Source organism: Semicossyphus pulcher, unplaced genomic scaffold (genome assembly GCF_022749685.1).
Source record: "Semicossyphus pulcher isolate SPU_LCO1_2020_fin unplaced genomic scaffold, fSemPul1.0.p SCAF_3, whole genome shotgun sequence".
NCBI classification, from domain to species: Eukaryota; Metazoa; Chordata; class Actinopteri; order Labriformes; family Labridae; genus Semicossyphus; species Semicossyphus pulcher.
In genome coordinates, this window is record NW_027211704.1 from 25,261,885 (window position 1) to 25,287,608 (window position 25,724).

Genomic DNA, 25,724 nt, shown 5'->3' on the forward strand with positions numbered 1-25,724 from the left:
ACTATGAAGTGCATTATCACTAACTGAGAAATGCTACTTGTGTTTTTTATGCTGCTCTGAGTATGCAAGTAAATTTTATAGTTGTTCAGAGGTCAGCTGATACTGGATCATTTTAAATGATCTCAACAGGACCACCAAGGCCAGTTGGCATAAGACCGACACCCAATTGAAGGGCTTTTTAGATGGCTATTATTCTGAACTGGACCTTTGACTTTCAATTCTCTTGTCAACAACAGTCTAAACCTCTTTGCTTTTGAGGTGTTATGTGACAGTCCTGTTGGCTCTCAAAGCTGGGGAGGGCAAAACAGGCTCCTGTCAGTTAGGTGACACACATTCTGCCCTGCACTCTTTTAAAAACAACACAACACCATTCCAAGGCCTAATATTTATGTCAGTTTCTCCTAATGAATTTTAATAATCTCTGCCATTGGACAGACTTAGAAGTATAACTTGGAATATTCACTAACTGAGGTAGAATAAGTGAGGTTACGAGTGTTGAAAGACAGACCTCTTCAGATATAATGGTGATATATAAAGATTGTTGTTGTTGTCAATATTATTATTACCAGTTATATGCACAGAGCTGCCACATGCCGTCAGTCACTTATCAGGACAAGTGAATACAAAAAAAAAACGAGTCTTCCACTGAGCAGGGGGGCAACTTGTGCCCTGATCTATGTTTCACCCACTAAGGACTATGTGTGACCATCGTGGTCTGAAACAGGAACACGTTTTGAGAAGAGGAGGAGCTACGGTGCCTCTTCCATTTAAATTAACGCGCATGCGCATTCGAGCACATTTGGGACTTCTTTCTCTTACACAACTGTGTCTTTTCTTCATTCTGCCTGTATCTCCTGGCCGGTGTGTGGTAACCCTACACGTTACTCATTTTTGATTTTTAATCAAACAACGCTTTGGAAATGAGTGGGGACCATTCCCACAGCGAGGACCAGGTAATGTCATCCCCAGTGTTTGACGGGAACAATTTCCTGTAACCGTTTTGTTTGCTTGGTTTTGACAAGGTAACTTGGCTAACTGTGAATAGTGCCTGCTAGCGCGCGATAGCCGAGTAACTAATTGTGTTGTTAACAGCGTCTTGACATGTTTCATCACATTTTTATTTGTAATGTTACTGAAAGATGGAGTCAAGTTATCTTCCAGGTGTGTTTGGTTAAGCATGGACACCGAGAGAAGTAGAATGAGGGTGTACTTTAATGTATGTTAGCTGTAGCAAGTGTTAGCTGTAGCTGCGTCGGCATCAGCCACTAAGCCATAATACCAACCAGCTAGCATAGCAAGCTAACATAGCTAGCTGGGTAGCATGCAAACTGTCGCTTTGCCTTCCAGCAAGTTCAAAGTTAGTTAGCCGGCTAGTTAGCAACTATGATATTTAACATTCATCTGTTTGTGATTTTTCAGGTTGACTGTGGCTCTCGTTTCAATGGTAAGTTTCTGTCATAAAGCTAACGAGTTAACGTGAGGGGTTTAATACATTTCTAACATATCTTCGCTGAACAAATGTATCGTTACGTTAGTTCACAGCAGAGGACAGAAATGGCGTCCAGAGACTAAGTCCTCTGTCTCACTCACAAGCTCCTATTGTTCAAAAGGGAGCCACAATTGGAGCTTTTCCGCAAAGTATTTCTTAGTTTTGAATCATTATTCGGACACACCTGGAGGTGTTTTACCAGTTTATCGTAATAGAAATTCCTGTTGGTTAGCTTTTAACACCGCATTTCCCATCTGAAAGTGAGGGTTTGGGGGTTGAGGACTTAGTCTCTGCGCCATTTTCTTTTTCGGTGAAGCGGCCTGACTACACTGCAAGCTGAACCCAGGCTGGGAAGTGCAGACGGCTGTGGGGAGGAGAAACGCAAAGACATAGTGCGTCGTTCAGATCCCATGTGGTGACCAAGAAGACTCTAGTCTTTATTAAGCGGTCTTGAAAACGCTTTTTTTTACTGCTAAAGGCATTTATTATTATAGCTACAGGGACTAAACATACCCCCATGCTAGGAGAAAGTGGACCGTTTTAAGTTAGATCCACATACCAACCGTCACCATAAGCATTAACTTTGATTCTTACATTGTAACTTAGAACAAGTATTAAATAAATAAGATTCTTGACAGTATGTTAAAAGTAAAAGAAATGTTTTATATCCTATTTTATCATGCTATTGTCATTTTTCTGTTTAAGTTCAAGTATACAAAACAAATGCAGACAAATCCATACAGAGAATATTACATTTTATTTTTAGTCAATGAAGAATTATTTTTTTGTAGAATCTGCAGTGTACACACTTGACTACCTGGGACAATATCTTTGTCTAGTTTCGTACAAATTGTTCATACAAACAGACTTTTTCATAAGAGGATCCAGCAACCACTCAAGTGATGACTATTGATCAGAGGTTTTTTTGCCTTTGTAATTCTAGATTCTTACCTACAAGTCCACATATAGGTTTCCATCCATTAGCATTGGGACATACAGGGCCTTCGCTTCACTTGTTAGTTTTTCATCTGTGAGCTATGAACTTTATTGTGGATTTGCATCCAAGAGCCTGTAAGAAATGGTCTCTACTTTCTCTTCAATAACGTGTTGCAGCACTGAAGGGCATGTTCATAGAAATTAATCTCACACTGATTTGGCTTAAGTCATGGGGGGTGACTAATCAAATATGCCATTTTTAAATAATGGATGAAATGGACAAATAATTTCGCAGCGATGAATGGAACAATCATGGTAAAGTTGGAAGTCTGATCAGTAATTGATTTGGTTGCAAATAGTTATTATACACAAACTTTTCAGCTTGAATATACAAGCTGTTCTTTTTTTAACACTGGCATACAAGGGTAACAAAGGCATTTTGGTTGTAGAACCTCTCAATAGATCAGACTGTCAGCTCTTGTAATTTCTGAAGTTTTGGGGGGGGCATTTTCATGGAAAAGTTTGGATGACTTCTCTTTAATTTTGATTACTGTCTTTTGAAAAGATCCTAAAAGCCTACGTTGTTCACTAGCATGTTTCAACTTGCCTGTCATTTCATATTGTCTCATAAACAATGAAGCTCATACGGGCAGTAGGAGGTGCTATGCTACTGTACAGTAGATTTCCTGTCTCCACACTGCATGATATTCTGATGAATGCTCCGATGTCTTGTAGCAATTTAATTTACATGTTTACTTGTATGGGTATAGTTCATCCTGGGTTGTTAGTTGTTAAGGTTATCTCTTCTCCATATTTGCACCCAGTTGAGGGGAGTACACATAGTTTGTCCTTGCCGCATGAGTACAGAATCACAAGTGTCGTACTTTGCATATCAAGTAGACATTGCACTTAATGAACAAAGCAATCTTACCATTAATTGTATATTGTAGGGTTGTTTCAATGTGTAGTTAACTTTTGCAGAAGGTGACACTGTTTTCTTCTTAGATTCTCACAAGCATAAAGACAAGAATAAAGAGAAGGAACACAAACATAAGGACCACAAGAAGGATAAGGAACGAGAGAAATTAAAGCATGGCAACAGGTATGTTGTGGGCCTTAATTACTGTAGTACATCATCATTGAATATTGGAAACTGAAACCACCCAAATCAATGTTTGTTTGTCTGTGAATTTAGCGATCACAGGGATTCTTCTGACAAAAAACACAGAGATAAAGAGAAGGAAAAGCTGAAGCACAAAGATGGCAGCACAGACAAATACAAGGACAAGCACAAGGAGAAGAGGAAGGAGGAGAAGGTGAATTGCCATGATTGTAATTAATGGTAAAATGCACATGTGGTTGTGTAGTATGACTGCACATGTAATGTTGTGTTTTTAAGGTCCATGATAAGGAATTATTCTACAGTACTGTCAAATTATGTGCTGATCATTGCTTCACTTTTTTAAACCAGGGGCAACATGCAAAGCTAGTCTATTCTTTCTATTATGCTACATTTGAGGAAATCTTCATGTGGATATGGCTTCTTCAAAAAATTATTAACTGCATATGGAAATATATTTTTTGCAGAATTAAGATTTGATTGACTTTAAAAGAGAAAATTATTTATTTAGTCTACAAATAGTTTTATATTGTTTTTGTAACCTTTCAGGTGAAGTCTGACGGTAAAGTCAAAAAGGAAAAAGAGAATGGCTTTGCCAGGTATGTCTGGACTCCACATACACTAAATTGCATACCACCAAAAGATGCATTTTCTATGTAACTATATCTGATTACATTTTTTTTTCTCTTGTGCAGCCCTCCACATGTGAAGTCTGAGCCTGAAGAGGATTTTTACCACTCTCCTAAGCATGAGAAATCGCTAAAAAGAGAACGGGATGATGACTATGAGTGAGTGGCCTATGCAATTTGACTTCCTTATGTCTGTTTCATAGGCTGAGCCTATCTTTGCAGGTGTCGATGTAACATAATTTGTAATGCAAGTTCATTTTTTTCTTCAGCTCCGAATTCAAGCCCAAGAAAATAAAGACTGAAAATGATAAGAAGGCCAAGAAAAGAAAAGCAGATGAGGTAAGCAAATTTGGGCTATGGTTATAGATGGTCTCCAACCAATGCAAAGAGGCCTGTTTTTCCATGTTTTGAATAGCACAAAATAAGGGAGCACCTGATGAACTTTGGAGACTTGTCACTCAGACTTCTGTATTCATATTGACACTTTTTTTCCTGCAAATGAAAAAACTAAATGTTTTCTTCACCCTTTTTAAGGACATAAAGTCCAAAAAGACAAAAACCAAAAAAGGAGTAGTCGCTGATGGAAAAAAGAAAGCAAAGAAAGAGCCAGAGGAGAAGTGGAAATGGTGAGTTATTCATGCCAGCCTGCTTATAAGTGTGGATGTATTGTGTGTTATGTTTGGATGGAGTAATGTTTTGTTTCTCTGGCATATAAAAACTCACGATTGGATGACTTTGTTGATTCCAGGTGGGAAGAAGAGAGATACACAGACGGCGTCAAATGGAAGTTCCTGGAACACAAAGGGCCTGTGTTTGCCCCACCTTATGAGCCTCTTCCAAGCAATGTCAAATTTTACTATGATGGTAAGATTGTATTAATCACTGGAGTACTTTTTTAAATCCAACAAAGGCTTAAATGTAGAAGTATTAGATGGCATCTGAGTGGCACAGATCAAGCTTTTCTCCCCCTCATATCTTAGGTAAGCACATGAAGCTCAGTCCAGAAGCAGAAGAGGTGGCAACCTTCTTTGCCAAAATGCTGGACCACGAGTACACAACAAAGGATATCTTCCGCAAAAACTTTTTTAAAGATTGGAAAAAGGTAGAAAAATGAATGCTCCCCTTTTTTTTTTGTAGAAAAAAAATTCAAAACATCTGTGCACTGTCTTTAAGTCATTGTACAAAGATTTATTTAATGTGTCATATTTTGCTCAAACAGGAAATGAGTTCAGAAGAGAAGGCTAAGATCACAGACCTGAAGAAGTGCAACTTCGCTGAGATGAGTGAATACTTCAAGGCACAATCTGAAGCTAGGAAGGCCATGACAAAGGACGAGAAACTGGTCAGCTTCTACATGTTTTGTATAAATACATCTGCATCTCCGTCTATCCCACTTTCTTTACCAGTCCAACCTTGTGTTTAAGTACCTAGATTCCCTGATTCACACTGTAGCTGGACAAATCAGTTATTAAAAAAAAAAAAATCTTTAATAGTGATAAAGCTGACAAAGCTATTGTCAAATGCAATTTGGTCAGTTGCAGATTAGCACATTTCAATTTGTCAATGTATTTTTTTGACTTCAATTTGACACCAACAAGACGAGGTGTAATATAAAAAATGTTTGTACCTGCACTTTTACAGAAAATTAGAGAAGAGAATGAGCGCATGCTGCAGGAATACGGCTTCTGCATCATGGACAACCACAGGGAACGCATTGCTAACTTTCGCATTGAGCCCCCAGGCCTGTTCCGTGGCCGTGGAGACCACCCTAAGATGGGTATGCTCAAACGGCGCATCAGGCCTCAAGATATCATCGTCAACTGCAGCAAGTGAGTCGATGTTTTTTTTTGTGACACTTGAACTGATAGAAGTGAGTTTATCATTTAATGTTTCGTCAATGTGTTCCTCATAGGGACTCTAAGCACCCCGCGCCCCCCCCAGGCACTAAGTGGAAAGAGGTTCGTCATGACAACAAGGTGACTTGGCTGGTGTCGTGGACGGAGAACATTCAAGGCTCCATCAAGTACATCATGCTGAACCCCAGCTCTAGGATCAAGGTAGGTTAGCGGGCCAAGTTCTGCATCATAGGGAGGTTTTAGGAGAGCGGACCTGCTTTATAGGGGTGGGCAAAAAAAGCAGAGTGCACTGGACTATGGGAAAAGAGGAAAAGATAGGGATGGGTGGTATACGAGTTTCAGCAACGTCACCGGTGTCACGTTCAAAGACCACATGGATTTTGCAACACCATCATTGCCGGGATAAACGCACACGTTTTAGTTTTCTTAAACATGAGAGGGAGATTTACTTCCCCCAACACTGATGACCCTTTCTATACCCATACCAGTGTTTTCCACACATGGAACAACAGGAAAAGTCTGTATCACATTAGTGCAGCTTTTTGTGAGATCAGAGTGAATTGGCCGCTGTGCATGCAGAGTCTGTGTCACCTGCCTGTAAACATGTGCGCAGCGCTGCTTCTGTCACCGATATGCCTGCGGGATGATCGAGGCAAATGGGCAGTTATGCGAGGTAGCCACAAGTGTGTGTGTGTGTGTGTGTGTGTGTGTATGTATTCCCGTTAACAGCGGCACCTCGTCCTGGTGCAGATTAACGCTGTGGCCACATAAACGGACCGTTCACGGAGAGGACGTGCCGCAAACTGTTTACTTTACACCTTTAGTGCATACACAGCACAAGGTTGTGTGTGTGTACCAACAAAAGTAGAAGACCATAAGCTTTCGTTAAAAAAACGTACTGTTATTATTAAACCTCTTTATTTATACCCATATGTGATGTTTGGTCTATTTTAGTTTAGAATAGTTCCACAGTTGAACACATATTCAATAGTAAGAACCCTTGCATAACGAGAAACAGTCTGGCATTAAAAAAATACCAAAAACTAGTTATTTCAGGGCCAGTGGAATATTGTGGTCATGGTCAACCCCTGAGGTAAATGTTACATTTGGTCTTAGATTTGCCTTTTGTGTGTTTATTATTGTAATCAGTTGATACATTTTTCAAAAAATAAAAATTAAATAATTTTACGCTTTCATGCCATTATTAGTCGCACCGCCTTCATTAGGTCAGAGGATGGGAGTAGATCCTGAAGCATGTACTAATTTAAAAAAAACTATTCCGAATCGGAATCGAATTGTGAGACACCCAAAGATTCGTACCCCTACTGCTTTATAATGGGTCTTTAGCCATTCACAAATGACTGCATATCATGTGAACTTTTTCGTGGCGATTTTGTCTCCTGCTCGTATTGTGACTTTAAAAACCTTTTAATGTTTTTTTTTTTTCTCTACTAAAATGAAAAAGTTGACACTGCAGTGTCCTTTTTGTTTCTATTGGAGTAGTTAGTAATTGGCACATAATATAGGGGCAGGGCATTAAGGACCAACAGGAATGAAATGTTGGGATACTGTTTAGTGGCATTAATGATGTGCAGAGTTGCCTTTTTTTATTGGTAACTTTTTGGTTTCCCAATAATGACGCATACCATTGCTGTGCAGGGAACATGCTGGTAGTATAAAAGCCTTGATATTTTATTAGAGCTAATATGATTAGCTAATATGTTTTAAATGCACACCTTTCTCCAGTTAATTTATTAGTTATCTCTTGACTCATTCCTTTCACACTGTTGTCTGCAGGGAGAGAAGGATTGGCAGAAGTATGAAACGGCTCGTAGACTGAAGAAATGTGTGGACCGTATCAGAGCCCAGTACCGTGAAGACTGGAAGTCTAAGGAGATGCGGATCAGACAGCGAGCTGTGGCCCTCTACTTCATCGACAAGGTGAGGTGCATTTCTACTATTGACATTGTCCTTGTGTGTACATAGCTTGAGGGGTCTTTAATTCAGTCGAGTTGGTTTTTAACAATGACTATAACTTGTGAGCAGGGTTTAACAGCTGCTTATAGACTAGCTGTAGTGAGAGTGATGTCTTTATAAGCCGGCTCTAATCCTGCTGTCCTGATGTGCTCTAGCTGGCTTTGAGAGCGGGTAATGAGAAGGAGGAAGGAGAGACTGCGGACACTGTAGGCTGCTGCTCTCTGAGAGTTGAACACATCAAACTATATCCAGAAAACGACGGTCAAGAGTATGTGGTGGAGTTTGACTTTCTGGGTAAAGACTCCATTCGCTACTACAACAAAGTACCTGTGGAGAAAAGGGTAAGGACTTAAAATAAAGTAAGGCAAATGAATCCACTGGTTTCAAGTGTACAAACACTGCAACAGATATTTTTATGTTCTGTCTCTTTAAGGTATTTAAGAACCTTCAGCTGTTTATGGAGAACAAAGAGCCTGATGATGACCTGTTTGATCGCCTGAATGTAAGCAAAAAATAACTCAAGTCCTTATTTTAGGTTTCTTAGTGGAGGTTTTCTAAATAAACATTTACGCAAAGTGAACTTTTCCTTCCAAAATCAACTAACTTGTGTTTGCTCTAAACACACGTCTTTCTTTCTGTGTAGTTATTTATCTAATTGTCCCCCCCCCAGACTTCTGTTCTGAACAAGCACCTTCAGGAGCTGATGGATGGTCTGACAGCCAAAGTTTTCCGTACCTACAACGCTTCAATCACCCTGCAACAGCAGTTGAAGGAGCTGACAAGTGGTATGTGTCCATCTGCACTCAATTTAACTAGAATCCAGCTCGATTCAGACCCATGTATAGTCAAATAGGAGATACAAACAGCAGATATCTAAACTGCTTGTTTATTTATTTTTAAGTCAAGGTGCAACTTTGCAATAAATCTGTCTGCAAGAACTCATTATAAACTCACCATCTCTCTCTAGCGGAGGAGAACATTCCAGCCAAGATCTTGTCCTACAACAGGGCTAACAGGGCTGTGGCCATCCTGTGTAACCATCAGAGGGCTCCACCGAAGACCTTTGAGAAGTCGATGCAGAACCTGCAGGCTAAGGTAAAAATTATTTTGATTATTTTATCTCTGAGGGTGAGTTTACTTCGTATATCACACTTAATTTGTTTTGGATTTTCGGCAACATCTTACAGCCATGTGTTAAAAGTGGGATTTTATATCTCAAAATGCTTGAATGAAATCTGCTTAAGTTCTTAATATCAATAGTAATAAACATTTCCCAATAACATGATTTAACTGCAGCAGATATAGAAATTGGGGTGCACTGCCTTTAATCAAAATAACATTTTCTAGCTTTTCATGGCAGTCTAGATGGGAAGGACTCGGGTGTAATTTTTGGTCTCAAAGAGCACAGTGGATATTCAAATTGATGTGATGACAACTTACACAAATGTTTTAAACTGTCCTAACCATTCAAAACTGAAAAGGCAGGACATGAAGACTATTTTTGGAGCTTTGATTTCCCCCAAATTGGTCTTAAAAGATTTTAAAGCTCTTGTAGATGTACTGGGTCCTGTTTAATGTTAAGGAAATGCTATGGAAGCAATCTTACCAAGTATTATGATGATGATAATAATAATAATAATAATAATAATAATAATAATAATAATAATAATAATAATGTGTTTTTAACTTAGGAGACTAATACTAATACTTTTTTTTTCTTAGATTGATGCTAAAAGGGACCAGCTCTCTGATGCCAAGAGAGAATTTAAAGGCGCCAAGGCAGATGCCAAAGTACGGAGAGATGAAAAGTCCAAAAAGTAAGTATTTAAACTTTGTGAATAAGTAGGTGTGTTCTTGGGTATTCGTGTTTAATCATATTTCTAACCTTGTGTGACATCGTCTCCTCTTTAGGGCTGTGGAGACCAAGAAGAAGGCAGTTCAGAGGATAGAGGAGCAACTTATGAAGCTGGAGGTGCAGGCGACTGATCGTGAAGAAAACAAGCAAATTGCCCTCGGCACTTCCAAGCTCAATTATCTGGACCCTCGCATCTCTGTGGCTTGGTAAGATAATGTTCTTAAATTTTGGTGTTGAACTGGTGTTGCTTAAAAATCACTGACTGGTCCCAAAAATAACATGGGGAGGGACAAAAGGTGTGTAAGGAATAAAATACGGAGCACCGGCTTCAACAGTATACTGTGCCCTGTCTGTTTTTTAGGTGTAAGAAGTGGGGCATCCCAGTGGAGAAGATCTACAACAAAACCCAGCGTGAGAAGTTTGCCTGGGCCATTGACATGGCCGACGATGACTTTGAATTTTAAATCCCAGTTTGTGGTTTTAACTATGATACACCCATTTTTTTTATTGGATACTTGTTTTTTAGCTTAACTCAATTTTACTCGATGGCCAGACCTGCCAGGAATTTCAGACCGTTTGAGAAGAAAATATGAAATGGTGATGCCATATTGAAGTGGCAGGGGGATGTTGTGGGTAGTCTTAAAAATCTGATCTGAGATCAGGCATCAAGACTGAACTATACCCACAACTGAGCATCAAGGCAAAGTCCTAGTAATTGGAAGACCCGTTTATCTTTTGTCTCGCTCCCTCCTCGGGGACACAACCTGACAATGCCTGAACTTTGAACTCTGTGGTCCCACAGCTACTGTATTCAGAAAAAAGAAAAAAATGCTTTATCATTTTATTTTCTCTGTTCACTTGCTCTGTATTTTAGCCCGTGTATTATTAATGAATTCTATATTTTAATAGACAAAGTTAAATCAAATGAATCCTTAACTACACCCACGCGCCTTTCGAGGAAATGGAAATGTGAGCTCGACTTTTGAGGGGTTTGTGTGTGTGCATGTGTGAATGAGAGTCTTGGACATGGAAGCGATCTGCTTGGGTGAATATTTTAAACTGGACTATGATGAATTGTTTAGCACGAAAGAGGATGTCTGGGCAGGCAAAGGGCGAAAATAATGCAACCATGTCAATATTTACTTAAGCAAGCAGAATGTGAATATTTTGTTTTACAGCCTCCATCAGGGACTTTTCAGTGTAAATGTGAACCATTCATTTTTCATTTTGAGCTGCAAGCATCCTCTAAAGCTCCCAGCATAGCCCTGTCTACATCAGATTTTTATCTTAATTTAACAATTGTTCCAAGAAAAAAATCTCCCATTTGTTACTTGAAGATAATGCTATGATAATGTATTTAAAGTCAGTAAATGGAAAGTGTTTTTCTTTCCAGAAGGGTATGTGAGGGATATCCACTTTGCCAAAAATCACCAATCTGTTACAATTTAGGCAGTTTTTTTAATTGTGTAAAGATTGAGCATAAAGAAATGTAACATTTAATGTGAATTATCCGTTCATTATGTTCCACTCTTATAATAGGACAATTGATGTAAGTAGCTGTAAAGTCAACATCCTTTTCTTGTTTTACCTTCTGTCATAGCCTTTGATCATGTTTTATTTGAGCTTTATGCTCATTGTAGGTTGAAAAATGAATAAAACCCTACAAGTAAAACGGTGTACGTGTCTTTTTTTTCCCCCACACATTTCAAATATTCATTGAAATTTAGGAAGGTGTATTCTTAACAATTTAGGAAGGTGTATTCGGAAAGCAAGTGCTTTCCTCAGTTTTAAAAATGAGGCCCTTCTCCCTAAGCAGAGCCCCCAAGTAGCACAGCTGCCTGTTGGTTTTGGACTAGCAGCCATGAAGGTCTTGCCAGAGTTGCAGTGTCCTCATATTTGCTTCGTCGAACTCATTTGATCTCTTCTGAAAGCAATAGGAGCTTAAACTTTCTCTGAACACTTCACATAAACCTTTCATCTTGTGGTATATTTTATTTAAAAAAAAAAAAAAAAAAACATTCCGAGAACTAAACCTAATCTATAAAATTAAACAGCTTTTGAAGAATGTTTTGTTTCAGTTGTAGTTAAACTCATTCTTGTTTAGGAACCTTTCTTTGGTCTTCCTTTTGTGCCCTGACCAAAAAGGATTTTCATTTCTTTGGCAACATCTGGCAAATCTGTGTCTCTTTCTCTGTGTACCATCTGCAAAGATACTTAAGACTAAATACCTCATAATACATCTTGAGACAAAATAAATACCTTATATGATAACCATTGCCTGCCATGGAAACGGACTCAAACATGTCCTCCGTAATTCAGCTCACAGCATTAACTGTACTGTCGGCTGCTAACCAGCAGGTGAGGCTGTATGCACTTCTCCAATCCTAGTGCGTTGCATGATACCATCACATTTATCACTGAATAAATTGACTGGTATCCATGTTACAATATGTACTTACTCCTGACACAAATAGCTTAGCAAGTAATGAGACATGACTGCTTGGTGTGTATTCAGTTTATTCTGTAAAGATTCAGAAGTGTAGAAAGGATGATACAACAGTGCTTTATGATCAGACTATTTCATAAAAGTTTTTTAAGTGATCATAACACCGTAAGTCCAGATTCCATTTATCTCGAACCAAAATAAATTTGTAACATTCGACACAAGTGCATACACTGCTGGTAGGAGATCAAACTCCAATTTCACTTTGGATGGTATAGCACCGTTCTTAGCTATTAGCAGCTTGACAAAGATGCAGCTTAATAGGATTCATGTAGTGACTGTATGTTTATATAAACACAAGAAAATTCAGAGGAGAGCAAAGATCTCCTCATTTGGCTCTCTAGCTAGCACAATATCTCACTCTGTCAGTGTCTAGGGATCAAATTGATAATTTTGCTTTAAACAACATTTTGCCAGTAATAATATTTGATACAATTACAGCTTAAAGTTAAACATCTCCAAGTGTACAGAAAGCAGCACAAGATTTTTTTCACAGATATTGACGAACAGTGACCATTGATGCACTGGCATGTTTTTGTTTTTTTTTTCGTTTTTTTTTTCAGGACAGCACAGTAGCTGGAAAGCAAGGTGATGGACATATAGGTCATATAAACACATGGACAGAGCTGAGTAAGGCAACGTTAGCGTGACAGGCTTCTCTCTGTTCAGTTTGCAGGGCAGTGTAGTGTATTGATCTTGACAGAGCTGTCAATACCTTTACTGTGGGGCAGTGTGATTTTTAGCATTGCTGTCTTCATTAGTGCATTGTATATAGTCTCTTGCGTGTAGCTGAACTGCAAAGTGATCACCAACATTTATACAGATCTAAATAAACCATGTTTGATTGCATCTGGACTTACAGTGACTATAGAAGAGTAAATAGAATTGGAAAAACCAAAAAACGGAAAAAGTAAAATTCAAGGCAGTGCTGAAGTACTGGTTGCTAAAAAAGTAAAAAATATCACAAAGCCAACAATAACATTTCCTTGACACATCTTTTGTATGTCCAGTCAGTACAAACCCTCTTTTATAGTGCAGTTTCAATCATATATTTATATTTCTCCCTCTGACCCAAAAACAAAATCTCTCAGTCCTATCCTATCCTATCTTCGCTCATTCAAGTCAGTTTTCCAGTCAGTGTGCGTCTTTTCTCTTTCTTTTCTTTGATCCCTCTTACTGACCTCATTGTGCACCTTCCCCACACAACCACAAAGAAGCATGAAAGGCTTAAACATCACAGGACTCAAAGGTGAGAAGTTCTTTCTTTTGACGATGGCAGGAAGTGATGGCAGATGGAAGAGGAGGAGGAGGACGCGGAGGAGGAGGAGGAGGGGTGGGGGGTATTCACAGTTACAGTCAGAGTCCAACGGTCCAGCTACAATCACATCTGCTGTCATTATGAACACTCTTTTTAGACCATGACCAGGGGAGTAAACCAGCCTTAAAACATCATGCTCCTCTGGCCAGATTGGGCCTGCTTGATCACACCTCCAGCAGCTCCATCCTCAGGCGATCCCTATCAGCAACATACACACAAAACAAACAGGCAAACACAACATGTACATATTGTGAGGAATGATTGGACATTTCCAGTTAAATTGTATTACTATTGTTCAAGTAAGGTAATTTTTGGAAGGGGGCCTTGCTAAAAGAGGCCTGTGTACACATTAACTTGCATCTTTGTAATCCCACTCACCAGACAATTGTAATGATTTATTCACATATATTAGCATGCGCTCATAATCTATAATTCAACGGCCCAGACTCCTACTTATCTAAAAATAGCTTCTAAAACACAGACCTTTAATTGCGTGAATAAGCTACTCAGCATGAGTACCTGTACACACTTCTCCTGCCTCATCTTTACTGTACATCACGCAGCAACGACAACAAACAACAAGCTGTCATGCTTTCATCACTCTGCCTGGCTTACAATGTTTTTGTTGTCTTGATTGATAACCAGCCCCAGGCTTGTAAAATATCACGAAGCACAGGGAATGAGAAGTTTATCTTAGGAGCTTTTCTAACACTGTAATTTTAAGCATATTGACTAAAGTACCTTGCCTGATTGGCATCAGCCTGTTGTTCAATGAGTGACTGACTGGCACCAGGTTGCTGGTGGTCATCCGCTCTCTCTGACCATGGATCCTGCAGGACTCCTGGCTGCGCTGACTCCTCAGCCCTGCCTTGGCCTCCATTCCCCTCTGACCCCATCAGGCCCAGCAGCGGAGAGTATGAATCCTGCCACACAACCCGCTGTCCTGAGTTCAGTCCTGCTTCTCCTTCAAGGTGCTTGTTCATGTCCTGCTCAAGTTTCTTTTTTGCCACTGTAGAATTCTTCGGTGACTCAGCTTCAGCATCTCCATGGCCCCTGGCTTCCTCTGAATCTGTGGAAGGTCTTTGATAGGTCTCCAGCCACTTCAGCTGCCCGTTCTTGTGACTATATCGGCTGTCACTGAACCAGCGCACCACCTCTGACTTAGGAAGGCCTATCTGGACGCTCAAGTCCTCGTACTGCTGACTGCTTGGCCAGCGGGTGTTAGAGAAAACCTGTCGGAGGATGTGCAGCTGCTGGGGAGTCTTGTTTCCCCAGGGGGGTGAGAACGACGACTGAGTAGCAGACACCTCAGCTATCTCAGACTTACGTTCTTGATGTACAATCTCAGATGTAGTGTCTGGTTCATTCATCTTCAGCCTCTTGAAACTGATCTTTATGGGGTCAACTTTCAGCTCTGGACAGCCTCTGTCTCTTGCATATGGGTCCTCCTCCTTGATAAGTTGCTGTAAGATTGACATACCTTTTATGGGAAAGTCCTTGTTGCCTTTACCCTCATCTAAAATGGATGAGCTGCTTTTTGTAATGACAGTAGTGCTGGTGCTTTCAGTTGGGGATTTGCTGGCATGGTTCAGGTAAGGGACACTGTCATTACAGGTAGTACTGGGGTACTCATTCCTAATACTGCTGTTGTCGGTCTTGTGGATGTAGTTGTTGTGTTCATCGTCAGGCTTTGTGGCATGGGTCTGCTCTTGTGGACTGTTGATGCCGCTGTTATGATTGTTGCAGGTGATGTTGAATTTGCTGGTGTTATCAATGATCACTTGACTCTTTGTACTGTTTGAATGCTCCAATCCTATTGATAAACTGTTGCTTTTGACATTTGGTTTCCCATTGGTGTCAGCAACAAAGTGCTCATCATTATTGCTAATGTTTGTAGAGCAAGTGGCGATGCTGTTGATGCTGTTGGTTGGGCTGCTGTTATGAACCGGTTTCCTGGTGACAGTCTCTCCACCATTACTACTGCTGGAATAGCTGCTGATGCTGCTGCTACTACTGCAACTACTGCTGCTACTGCTGCTTCGACTACTGCTGGTGCTACTGACACAACCGCTGCTGCCAGCCATGTCCAGGCTGAGGCCATTGCTCTTGTCTGGCTCCACAGTGGGTTGAGTATTCTTGGTCAGTACCTTTGTTGTTCTGACTGTGGATGGAAACTTTGGGGGGATAATTGGAGTAGAATATGAGACCCTAGTGACATGGGGATTGGTTGACAAGCTAGCCTGTGTGGTTATGACTCCAACTGGCCTGGTTTTTATACTGCCGTAGGGAACTTTGGCCATCTGAAAGTTTGGTCCTTTTGAGCCAGGATGGGTAGTGACAGTGTGGTGTGTTACAATGTGATTGACGTGTCGTTGTGAAGCTGGTTGCTTTTGAGGTGCTCCACCCTGGAACACAGTGTTGAACATCTTCCTCCTGGCCTCTTCGATCTCTTCCGGTGACCAGCTTATGCCCTGCTTAAGCCTTTGGGCAGTGAACCACAGTTTGATCTGCTCTTCGGGGAACTCTGAGACCACAGTTAGATAGCAGAGTTCAGCTTTGGTCGGGTAGGGGAACTTGCCAAAGGATGTCTTGAGAAAGCTGCTGGTGTCCATAGCCGCATCATAGGTAGGGATGCTGCTGAGAGGGATCATCACCTTTGGAAGGTCTTTATTGGAATCAGAGGAGGGGGGAGAGTAAAGGGAGGGAGTGTGCTGGTGAAAGACTTGGTTGGACACTGTCGTCGCAATCACGTGAGTGACAGTGGTCCTCGGCATAGCTGGGGCGCCAGTAACACTAGGAGCCCCGTTTTGGAGTTCAGGCACATTTGTCAGCATGCTGGGGTCTACATCCTTTCCAGTGTCTATCTTTCGTACCTCAACGGTGTGAGAAACAACAATCTTTTTGTGCTCCCCCTTGGCTTTCATCATCTTTGCAATTGGTGTTCTGGTGAGGGAGATCCCAGATTCTCTGTATTCTTCTCCGCTGCCCATGAAGAGGCTTTGCTCCACTGTTGTTACTCCATCCCGCTGGTTGACAGTTAGGGAGGCAGTCACCAAGCCCTCCATTATCTTGGGGTGGGCGTTAGCATTATGCAGAGCCAGAGCCTCAAAGCGAACTACTGACACCCCACAGTTCAGGCAGTAGAAGGTGGGCTGGGCCCTGAAGTCTAAGTGGCAATTGTGCATGTGATCCAGAAAGTAGTTTAGATCTCTGGACTCAAAACGGCACTTTGGACAGCTGTAGGTACCTCCTTTCGGAATCGCGATGCCACTTTCGGATTTGGAGGAGCTGTGAGAGAAATGGCCAGACTCCTCTCCAGAGATGCTGAGTATGCTATCTTCTGGGATTGTTGGTAGGAGTTCTGGTAGCGAGCCCAGTATGATTTCCTCACGCACATGTTTGGATTTGGATGGTATCATGCAGGGTACAGTGGATTTCCTCTTGCTAGCCATTGTTGAGCTTTGTGTAGATGGTAGAGTGAGTGATTGTTTTTCCGGTATGATGAAAACAGAGGGCGGGTGGAGAGTGGAGAGGGTTGAATGGAGTTTGATGTCATGGACCAGCCACTATGATATCACAGTGTTGCTTCATGCCCTCTGCCAGTTTAGGAGTCCAGTCACATGGACAAGTTTAGCAGCTCCCAAGGAACCTGTTGGGAAAGAGTACAAAAAAGAGACATGTGACTCTTCCAGCCCATCTTTAATTTAGTAGCTAGAGAAAAGAATGTTTGGCTACTGAACATCGTCTATCTTTATGATAGATAAATATCACAGATATATATATGGATAAAAGATTTTTCGTCTATGCTTGACAAAATTAGAAACATATGAAATACTTAAGCATAAGCATGTAAAAGTAAGCGGGATGCAGGGAAAGCTAATTGCCTCACACATGGTAATATGTGTAGGAGGAAATACTGTGTGATAAGTGTAGGTGGCATTTATCAGAAATTACAGCACTAATGAAAATTAACTTTTAAAAGAGCCCTTTTCATAGTGATCATATTCAAACATTGTTACAATAAATGATACATTCAATGATTGTACAGAAAGCGTTAATCTAGTTCCAACTCATTAGACACAAAACAAAAAAGGCAGCAGAGTCAATCAACAAAATTATGATTAAAGTTTAAAATCCCATTCTAGTGATTTTCTACATATTAAGACATATATTTAAATAAAATATCAAGCAAATCTACAAAGCAAAAGGTTTTTCAATAATAATCCACACATACACACACCAACACAAACAAACAGTCCTTCAATCAATGCAGCCTGACAGTGTTCTGGTTATTTACTTGGATTTACAGACTTCTGTCTAGCTGTCACTTATTATGAATTTAGAAAAAAAGAACATGAAAGTCGACAGAGCCAGAAATGACAGTCTAATCTCAGAAATATTTGTTTTTCTTCACTGTTGCCATGGGCCTGGTTCTTCTAATTTTTGATGGCATCTGTCCACAGAATTATTTATTATATTGACATTAGCAAAAAATGTAATAAAAAGGCTGGTTGGGGCTGAGATTAATACTTAAGTTATTATTGTGTAAGTGTGAGGTGGTATGTTTGAATCAGTGTTACTGATACCAGATACCACCTGCCTCGCCCCAGGAAAGAGTTAATATCAGTTGATAAATATCGTCCACAGAATACCTTGGGGATTTTGCATCTATTGAGTGGGATACACTTCACCACTCCAAATTGAGAGTAGTGGATGTGTCTAACCTTAACAGCTGTTTCATATTGTCTGCAGCAACCACATTTATGCAAAAATATGCACACAGGTTTGTGTTTGTCTGCAAAAATAATGCTAAAGTTGTCTTTTAAGTACAGGTATTATTTTCAAGGGGGATTGGGGATAACCCTTTATATGTTCAAGATTTGTACCACGTGCTGTGGTTGCTCTGTACTGATCCTCTTTGTTTTGAAATTGTAAAGCAGACATATGAAGGTTAAATGACTTTGCTGGCTGAGTATTTGACTACCACTCTTGGATGTGAGCCATATGTTTTACATTGAATGCTACAGAGTACCCTTCCGGCATAATGTAGTATCAAGAGGGGAAAACAGGTGACTAGTGTATGTGTGTGTATCCCAGCAGTCAGCCAACAACAGCACTGTTAAGGGCCTGAAACATTCTAATAAGGTCTAAGACAGTTACTACAAGCACATTTTAAGCCATTTAATAGCTGCAGGCTCAAACCATGCAATCCTACATGTGTTCAACAAGCAGCATGACAGCCCATGCATGCATACAAACACAATACACAGATCAGTGGGAGCACAAATCCATTAGCAAACCACATCCACAGGCTTTCTTTGCCTGTAATGCTCTCGCCATAAGAATGGACATGGATTGGCTCTGCAGTCTTCAACATTTTTTCCTCTTTCTTCTCAGCATTATGAAATGTTCTCTCACAAAGCCACAAATATTTAACTGTTTTAGGACTAAACAACGGATACATTCTGGCCAGTACTTCATCAGAACTGCAGTTTGTTTGTTTTGTCATGTCACATGGTAAAGTACAAAAAATGTAAAATAAATGATGAGAAAAAATACTGAAGTGAGACATTGCTGTCCACCCTCAGCATGACCTTTGAAGCACACCAAAGACTGTATTATGGTACTATAATGTTTTTCTTCCTCTCTGAAAATAGAGAAGCTCAGACATGCGCCATGCTGCTAAAAACTCGTCTTATCCTATAATAATTTTTGTAGATCATGCAAGCTTTACCTTTTATGGCAAGTTTATCATTGTGCGAAAAACATCAGTTGCACAAATTCAACCAACATACAACCTAAAACTCGGTTTCTGTTCAAATCCAGCATGCCTCAATATCTTGTTCTGCATTTTGTTGGTTACAAAATAAACTTTTTCACATACTTTTAACAGATTTTTTTCTGTCACGCTGGGCCTGTACACATTGAAAAGCACTTCCTCAGACTTTTTACTGCATCCACGTGCATGTTCACCATGGCCGGCTGGATGGTAAATAAAAGATGAACCTGTTCCAGAATTAAAACCCTCAAATGACTGCCCGACAGCACACACTGATCCCAGACAGACTGTGACGTCCTCCATGTGACTACCTCCTTTTCATTCCGACTGATGGTGGCTGCTTTTGGACAGAAAAAAAAAACCTAAAACAAAACAAAACAAACAAACAACAAAAAAACTAGGTCACCAGCATCTTATGCAGTAATCCTGGTTCACTGCATCCAGACGTGGGCATGTGCTGTATGTTTTGCCGCCAGAGAGGTCATGATATCCTCTGACAGCACACTCGATTAACCCCTGGTGAGGACACAGCGTTCATTGAGTTTGTTCCACTGAACAAGGGATTTAGAAGTGAGTTTCATGCAACAGAGGAATGCAGTCATGCTCATCTGAAACATCTGTGTGAGAGATGTCACCATGCTATAGAACCTTGTGGAAATTAATGTGGGCTCGAGCTGTGCTGAAGTGATTCTTTATTTGTCTTACAGACAGCTCACTGTTTGAGAGGATGATTTAGAATATAAAAAGAAGGTAACCTGGTCATGGCGTCAGGCTGCGACAGAGGGGAGGCCAGTCTGGCCTAGTACAGACACTTCCCTCCCAGGAAGAACACTTTACTTCCTACATGAGAAAACCCAGGACAAGCCAAAAGTTGGGAAAGGTTACATAAAGAATCAGGTCACCTATCAAAAGAATGGGCTGCTTTATCTGGCGAGTGAGACGTGTGATCAGACACAGGACAAGGGCTTCCCAGACAGGGAGCCACTGAATAGTTCCGTCTGAAAAGCCAGGCCTTGTGTTTCACCGGTGAGGTAGACAACGCTCAGACGATTACTGTCCCCGGTGTGTCGTATGTCCTCGCACTGGCACTGGCTCTGTGGAGCAAGGGGAGGAAACTCTTTTCATCTCAGCAGACCAGGGGAGTCGTATCTGAACAGAGGGAAAAGTGGCAGAGCTCTCAGACGTGCTTTCTGAACACCCACGCTCAGCGTAAGCAGAGGGGCCTTGTTCGCCAAACTAAAACCACGTTTCAACCATTCAACTTTTCAAAAACAAGCGTTTCAAAACAAATGGGATTATGCTAGGTTTAAATTCTGATGGGGTTTATACGTTCCGCCTGATTTAATAGCAGCTTTAAGATTTACAGGAGGGCCTCCCTGTATGTGCTCTTACCCTGTCATTTCCATAACAATATAATATTTACATCTCATTAATATTCAATTATACTATCCATACTTTTACATGGAAAAAAGCTGACTGTGCCGCTTCTATTTCAGCAAACCAATTGAAAGAAAGCAGCATGTATTCCCTTTCATCACCTCATAAACTGCTGCAGTAATTACAATATTACAAGACGAAAAACATGCCCAATCTACAGCCGGCTGCTACCAGCGGAAAGGGAGGCGAGGCTGCAAAGTGGTTGCTAAACATTAAAATTTAATTCAAAACAGTCCACTGATTCAGACACTCCCAGATTGTTGGGTCACCTACAGTTGACATTAACAAACAGAGATCGGTGTTTTTGTTGTGCTGCCTGTCAGATGAATGAGAATGTGAAGGCTGGAGGAGGAAGAAGGACAAAGGAAGACGAAACTCAGACATTTGGGAGTGAAGTGAGAGGATGACTGATGATGATGACAGGCTCTGCTGTTTCAATATTCCTCCCCGCTGACACCTCGTAGGCACACATCTCCGCACACCCTCTGCACGCACACACACACACACACACACTCTCTCTCTCCTTACCTCCCTACATTTAGCACCTGTACTGTTCTGAAAATCTTTCTCTTTGAACAGAGTAACTGGCAAGGAGTCTCTTGATGCGACAGTCGCGGAGGAGCTAAAAAATTTGCATAAATTCTCTCTCTTATGACAATATTTGTTTTGCGTGTAATTTGCTTTGACAAGGATCCAAAACTGTCTTGGGAGTTTGCCTCATAAATCAGCCAAAAAATGACCTGACGTCTTCTGGGGTTTGGGGCAGAGTGGGGGGGACTCCTGACAGATACATTTGAATGATCAAAAAAATCTGTTTAGCGGGAACATTTTGTGCCAAATGTCCATTAAATAGATTAACGTCATGTGAGTGGATCAGCTGGACACTCAAATATAAGCCAGAGACCGAGAGCAATTACTGTCTTGCACAGTGAAGAGATTGGGAACAATGGCGCCTCATTTATAGGGGAAACGTGATCCAGCGCTGGGAGCCTTTAGACGGCTGAATGTCAGATTGGGATTGCTGTGTTTCCTGCGTGTCTGGGTGTCTCCTCTGTCCATCAGGCTACCAGCGTGGATGAATGTGGGTCTGTTTGACAGTAAGGGTGGACAGGTTTCAGTTTGGGGACATCTTTTTGCGTGAATGCCACTGTACGCTTGCCAGCATGAATAAGTGTCGGACTTCATTGTTACGTGTGCTGAAAAACAATTCAGAGTCATCAGGGTCCTTAGCACAGTGCTAATGCAACACATGAGTCCACACACTCTGCATCGCCCGTCCAGCTGAAGACATGCAGGTTTTTTCTACATGGGTGTGTTTGCGTGTGTATTAGTGACTGGATGTGTGAGATGCAGGTGTTGTCAGCCAATCTCGTCCTCCTCACATGCACACACACATGGACACACACAAACACACTCCCCCCCTTACCTCCATGACTGCAGCCTCGTCCACTGGGAGACCGGTCGGTGGTGCCACTCATGTGTTAACATTACCATGGCAACCCCTCTCTTCCCCTTGCCCACCATGCCACACACACAGCAGAGTCACTCGCCCACACCCACCAACCTCAAGACACACACACACACACACACACACACACACACTGAATTCCCCAGACTGCATCCGGTGCAGGACAAACTTAATCCACATGCCCCGCCACCATCTTTGAAAAGTCGATTCATGCTTCAAGTCTCTTTCAGATAACTTTGGGTGAGGTCCGCTACAACAACATTGCTTTTTCTTTCTCAGTCGGGGCGTAGCAACACAAAAATGCCTGCTCCACTTTTCTTATGTTCACAACGGAGGTTGATGAAAGAAATATCGGAGCTGTACACACTGTAACTGACCTCCTGTCAGTGTTATTGTCTTGCTAAATCAGTGCAGAGGCCTGGAGACTGTGGCGGAGCTCTACATACCTACTGCACTCTGGCTGTCTGAGCATCTATGTTGCATGGTTCTGTTTTGTGTTAGGGTGAGCGCTCACTGTTGAAATCTTACATTGTTCTCCAAACCCTTCTATCCGTGGCCCAGAAGAATGACAGACAAATAAACCATGGTGCACGGAGAAAAATTCTGAGTCATGCCTCCTTTTACATCACTTTTGATGAATAACTTCTTCAGTTCTGTAGCCAAGACTACAGGCATTCATTTGGCAACTTAAGAAGAAAAGCAAGAAAGATGGCGGCGTACCGCACATTGTACTGTCCATCCTAAAATGGCTGACATCACAGCCTCCTCTAACTGCCAAAGCCTGGCAAATGCCAGCTCCTGCTGACCAAACCTTTCTTGCATGGGACAGAGAAAGTGGCAGGGGCTCTTTCCCCACCAGCCTGGAGGTTTTTTCCCCCCGCCATTGCACCGGCATTTCTTTTGGGTGGAACTGTGCAAACATGCTGTTTTAGTGAGGCTTTTTCAGCCGCCTGGGCTGCAATACGGCATTGGTCCGATGACAAAAGCAATACCAAAAAGGATGAAAGACCGAAATAAAAGTGAACCTGTATAGAACGTTGTCCTTTCTGGTGGGAAAAATAGCACTTTGTGAGGATCATGAGGTATGCCACGACCACGAATGCTTGTTTGTATAAAAGCGGAAGGAAAATAGATCTGGTTGGCATTAGATCGCTGATTTTCTTCTCTGAACTCAAGGAATGTTATACACACCATGTAAGCTAAATCTGCAAATCATGACCATATGACCTTCCTCAGTATTTTCTGGCGGAGGATTCATTTTGAGCAGTGGGAGGCACACACAAACATCTACAGTGACTGCTGTAGGAAAACAGAACACCAAATCCTGAAAAGTGCAATTTTCCAGGTATATGAGGGCTGGCTTGTGCAAAGACACTGCTTTGCGGAGGGGAGTGGGCAGCCTTGGCCCACTACATTGTGTCTGTGTATACAAACACTCCGCTGTGGCCATAACGAAAACTGTGAGCTGTGCCTAATTGCAGGGAGTGAGGGATGAAAGGCAATATGCCTGGCCTCATTAGAGCAGTTCCGAGAAGGGAGATGGAAGACCGTTCCCAGGGATCCACAAAGGGAATTGACATTCCCCAAGTGTAAGCGTACTGCTGGAGTGAAAAACTCCACACACACTCAACTCACCGGGCCAAGCTGATCCCAATCCGCCGGATCTGCACAGCCAGAGCTCATTTACCTTTGTTTAGCCCGTCATCACACATGCCGAAATTGAACTACCGGAGTGCAGAAATGTCCACTGAACTCTACTCCACACTTGGAGACGCCTTCCATAGTCCAAACACCTACTCTCTGGCTGAAGTGTTGCACCGTCATTTCCATGACCTACATTATATGTAACAAGCTTACATAGTTAAATAATTAAAACACGTTCCAAATTTTACCAGTGATTCATGCCTGTCTAGCTGCCTGCTTGAATTAAATGGGGTTGTCGCTTGTGTTATGGACCCACACATGATCCACGGAGGCAACATTAGTCAGCAGAGGTCCCTCCCCTGAAGGCAGTGGGAGACACATGGCATTCAGAGCTGGGTCAATATTTATGTACAGATAGAAAATGGGACCCGACAAGAACTGGTATTTTTCAATCCCATGCCTCAATGATAAGCCACAGTTTGCTAAATATCTGCGTGCTCCTGATATGAGCAGCTCTTCTTCCTGTACTGTATATGTTTCACTGTGTGTGTGTGTGTGTGTGTGTGTATGTGTGTGTGTGTGAGTAGGGCAGCAGCACATGTTGGCAGAAGGAAGAGGAGGAAATGAAAGAAAAAGAGTCCTGTGCATAGACATAGGCCTACCTTTCTGCTCAGTGAAGAGGAAGAATGTGTAGAGAGAGAGAGCGATCAATAGATGAAAATTGATACTTGACGTGCAGTTTGAACATCTATGGACTCGAAGGTTTCTTGTGTCAGTCGATAAGCCTGCTATAGCACTGTGTTCAGAAGTCTTTCTCAACTAGAAGCACTCACACTAACAGCACAGTGGGGAAATACAGCGCGTTGGGCAATATAATAAGCAGATACGCCACATTGTATAGCGCGAGAAGGAGCGCAAATGCAGCCAGGCGGGGGATCCGTTGTTGTAACTGTAACAAACTGACGAGTTAACCCGTTTCACTCCATTCACAAGGCTGTGGGGCAACACACTGCCTCGGAGCATACTTGCCAAAGACGATCTGGCACTCTATATAACCTTATGAATATTCCCAAAAATCCTCCACCCCCTCCTCCACCTACTGTCGCCATTTTATACATTGGCGACTTCATATAAACTGCCTTGACTACAGCACCAGATGAAAATTCAATATTCAATAGCGAGGCATAATTTCAGTAAACAACTTTGGAGATCGCAGCTCGCCAATAATGAGAGATATTCGCGTTTTGGAAGAGTAGATGTGTCCTTACCTCAACAGTCGGTGGGAAAAATGGAATCCGACATTAATATATAAATGAATTATATTGGATTAGCTCCGATCGTTGCGTTTTGAGAAGAAGAGGAGGCGAGCAGGGGGTGGGAGCTCTCCTCAAGTGAACCCGGTGAACTGGCGTGAACCCGTCACTGACCACGGCAAGGTACATTACATTACATTACCTTTCCACCCCTCTGCTACACTGTATGGAGACGGCAAAACAACTATGGTCGGCGGTGCAGGACGAGGCAGCTCCAAAAAAATTATAGCGAGTGTATTTCCTATGAACACGTGATTCGGAGCGTCATCCAAAATCCAAAAGCCCTTTCATCTAAAATTTTGGAAAGGGGCGGGGATGGGACGGTGATGTGTGTGTGTGTGTGTGTGTGTGTGTGTGTGTGTGAGAGTGAGTGAGTGTGTGTGTGCGTGTGCGTGTGTGT

At 41.7% G+C, this 25,724-nt stretch overlaps 2 protein-coding genes across 3 annotated transcripts; one reads left to right on the top strand and one right to left on the bottom strand.

Moving 5' to 3' along the window:
• The first annotated feature begins 814 nt into the window (after window positions 1-814).
• top1a (DNA topoisomerase Ia) lies at window positions 815-11,534 on the top strand. The gene is made up of 21 exons (XM_069678133.1): window positions 815-953; window positions 1,420-1,444; window positions 3,431-3,527; window positions 3,621-3,741; window positions 4,095-4,144; window positions 4,241-4,333; window positions 4,444-4,513; window positions 4,709-4,800; window positions 4,923-5,038; window positions 5,155-5,276; window positions 5,394-5,516; window positions 5,816-6,003; window positions 6,087-6,231; window positions 7,828-7,971; window positions 8,163-8,348; window positions 8,441-8,509; window positions 8,678-8,792; window positions 8,975-9,102; window positions 9,730-9,824; window positions 9,919-10,068; window positions 10,224-11,534. Exons 1-21 carry the CDS (start codon window positions 921-923, stop codon window positions 10,324-10,326), a joined length of 2,265 nt encoding a protein of 754 aa, XP_069534234.1. The 5' UTR covers window positions 815-920; the 3' UTR covers window positions 10,327-11,534.
• Window positions 11,535-12,327: 793 nt separating this feature from the next.
• Window positions 12,328-25,559, bottom strand: zhx3a (zinc fingers and homeoboxes 3a). Of its 2 annotated transcripts, none has more exons than XM_069677936.1 (3): window positions 25,467-25,559; window positions 14,425-17,332; window positions 12,328-13,881 (listed from the first exon to the last, which is right to left on the bottom strand). In XM_069677936.1, exons 2-3 carry the CDS (start codon window positions 17,133-17,135, stop codon window positions 13,848-13,850), a joined length of 2,745 nt encoding a protein of 914 aa, XP_069534037.1. In that variant the 5' UTR covers window positions 17,136-17,332; window positions 25,467-25,559; the 3' UTR covers window positions 12,328-13,847. The 2 variants fall into 2 exon arrangements, with proteins under 2 accessions (XP_069534037.1, XP_069534036.1); XM_069677935.1 differs by having other exon boundaries at window positions 25,280-25,559.
• Between the last annotated feature and the right edge of the window lie 165 nt (window positions 25,560-25,724).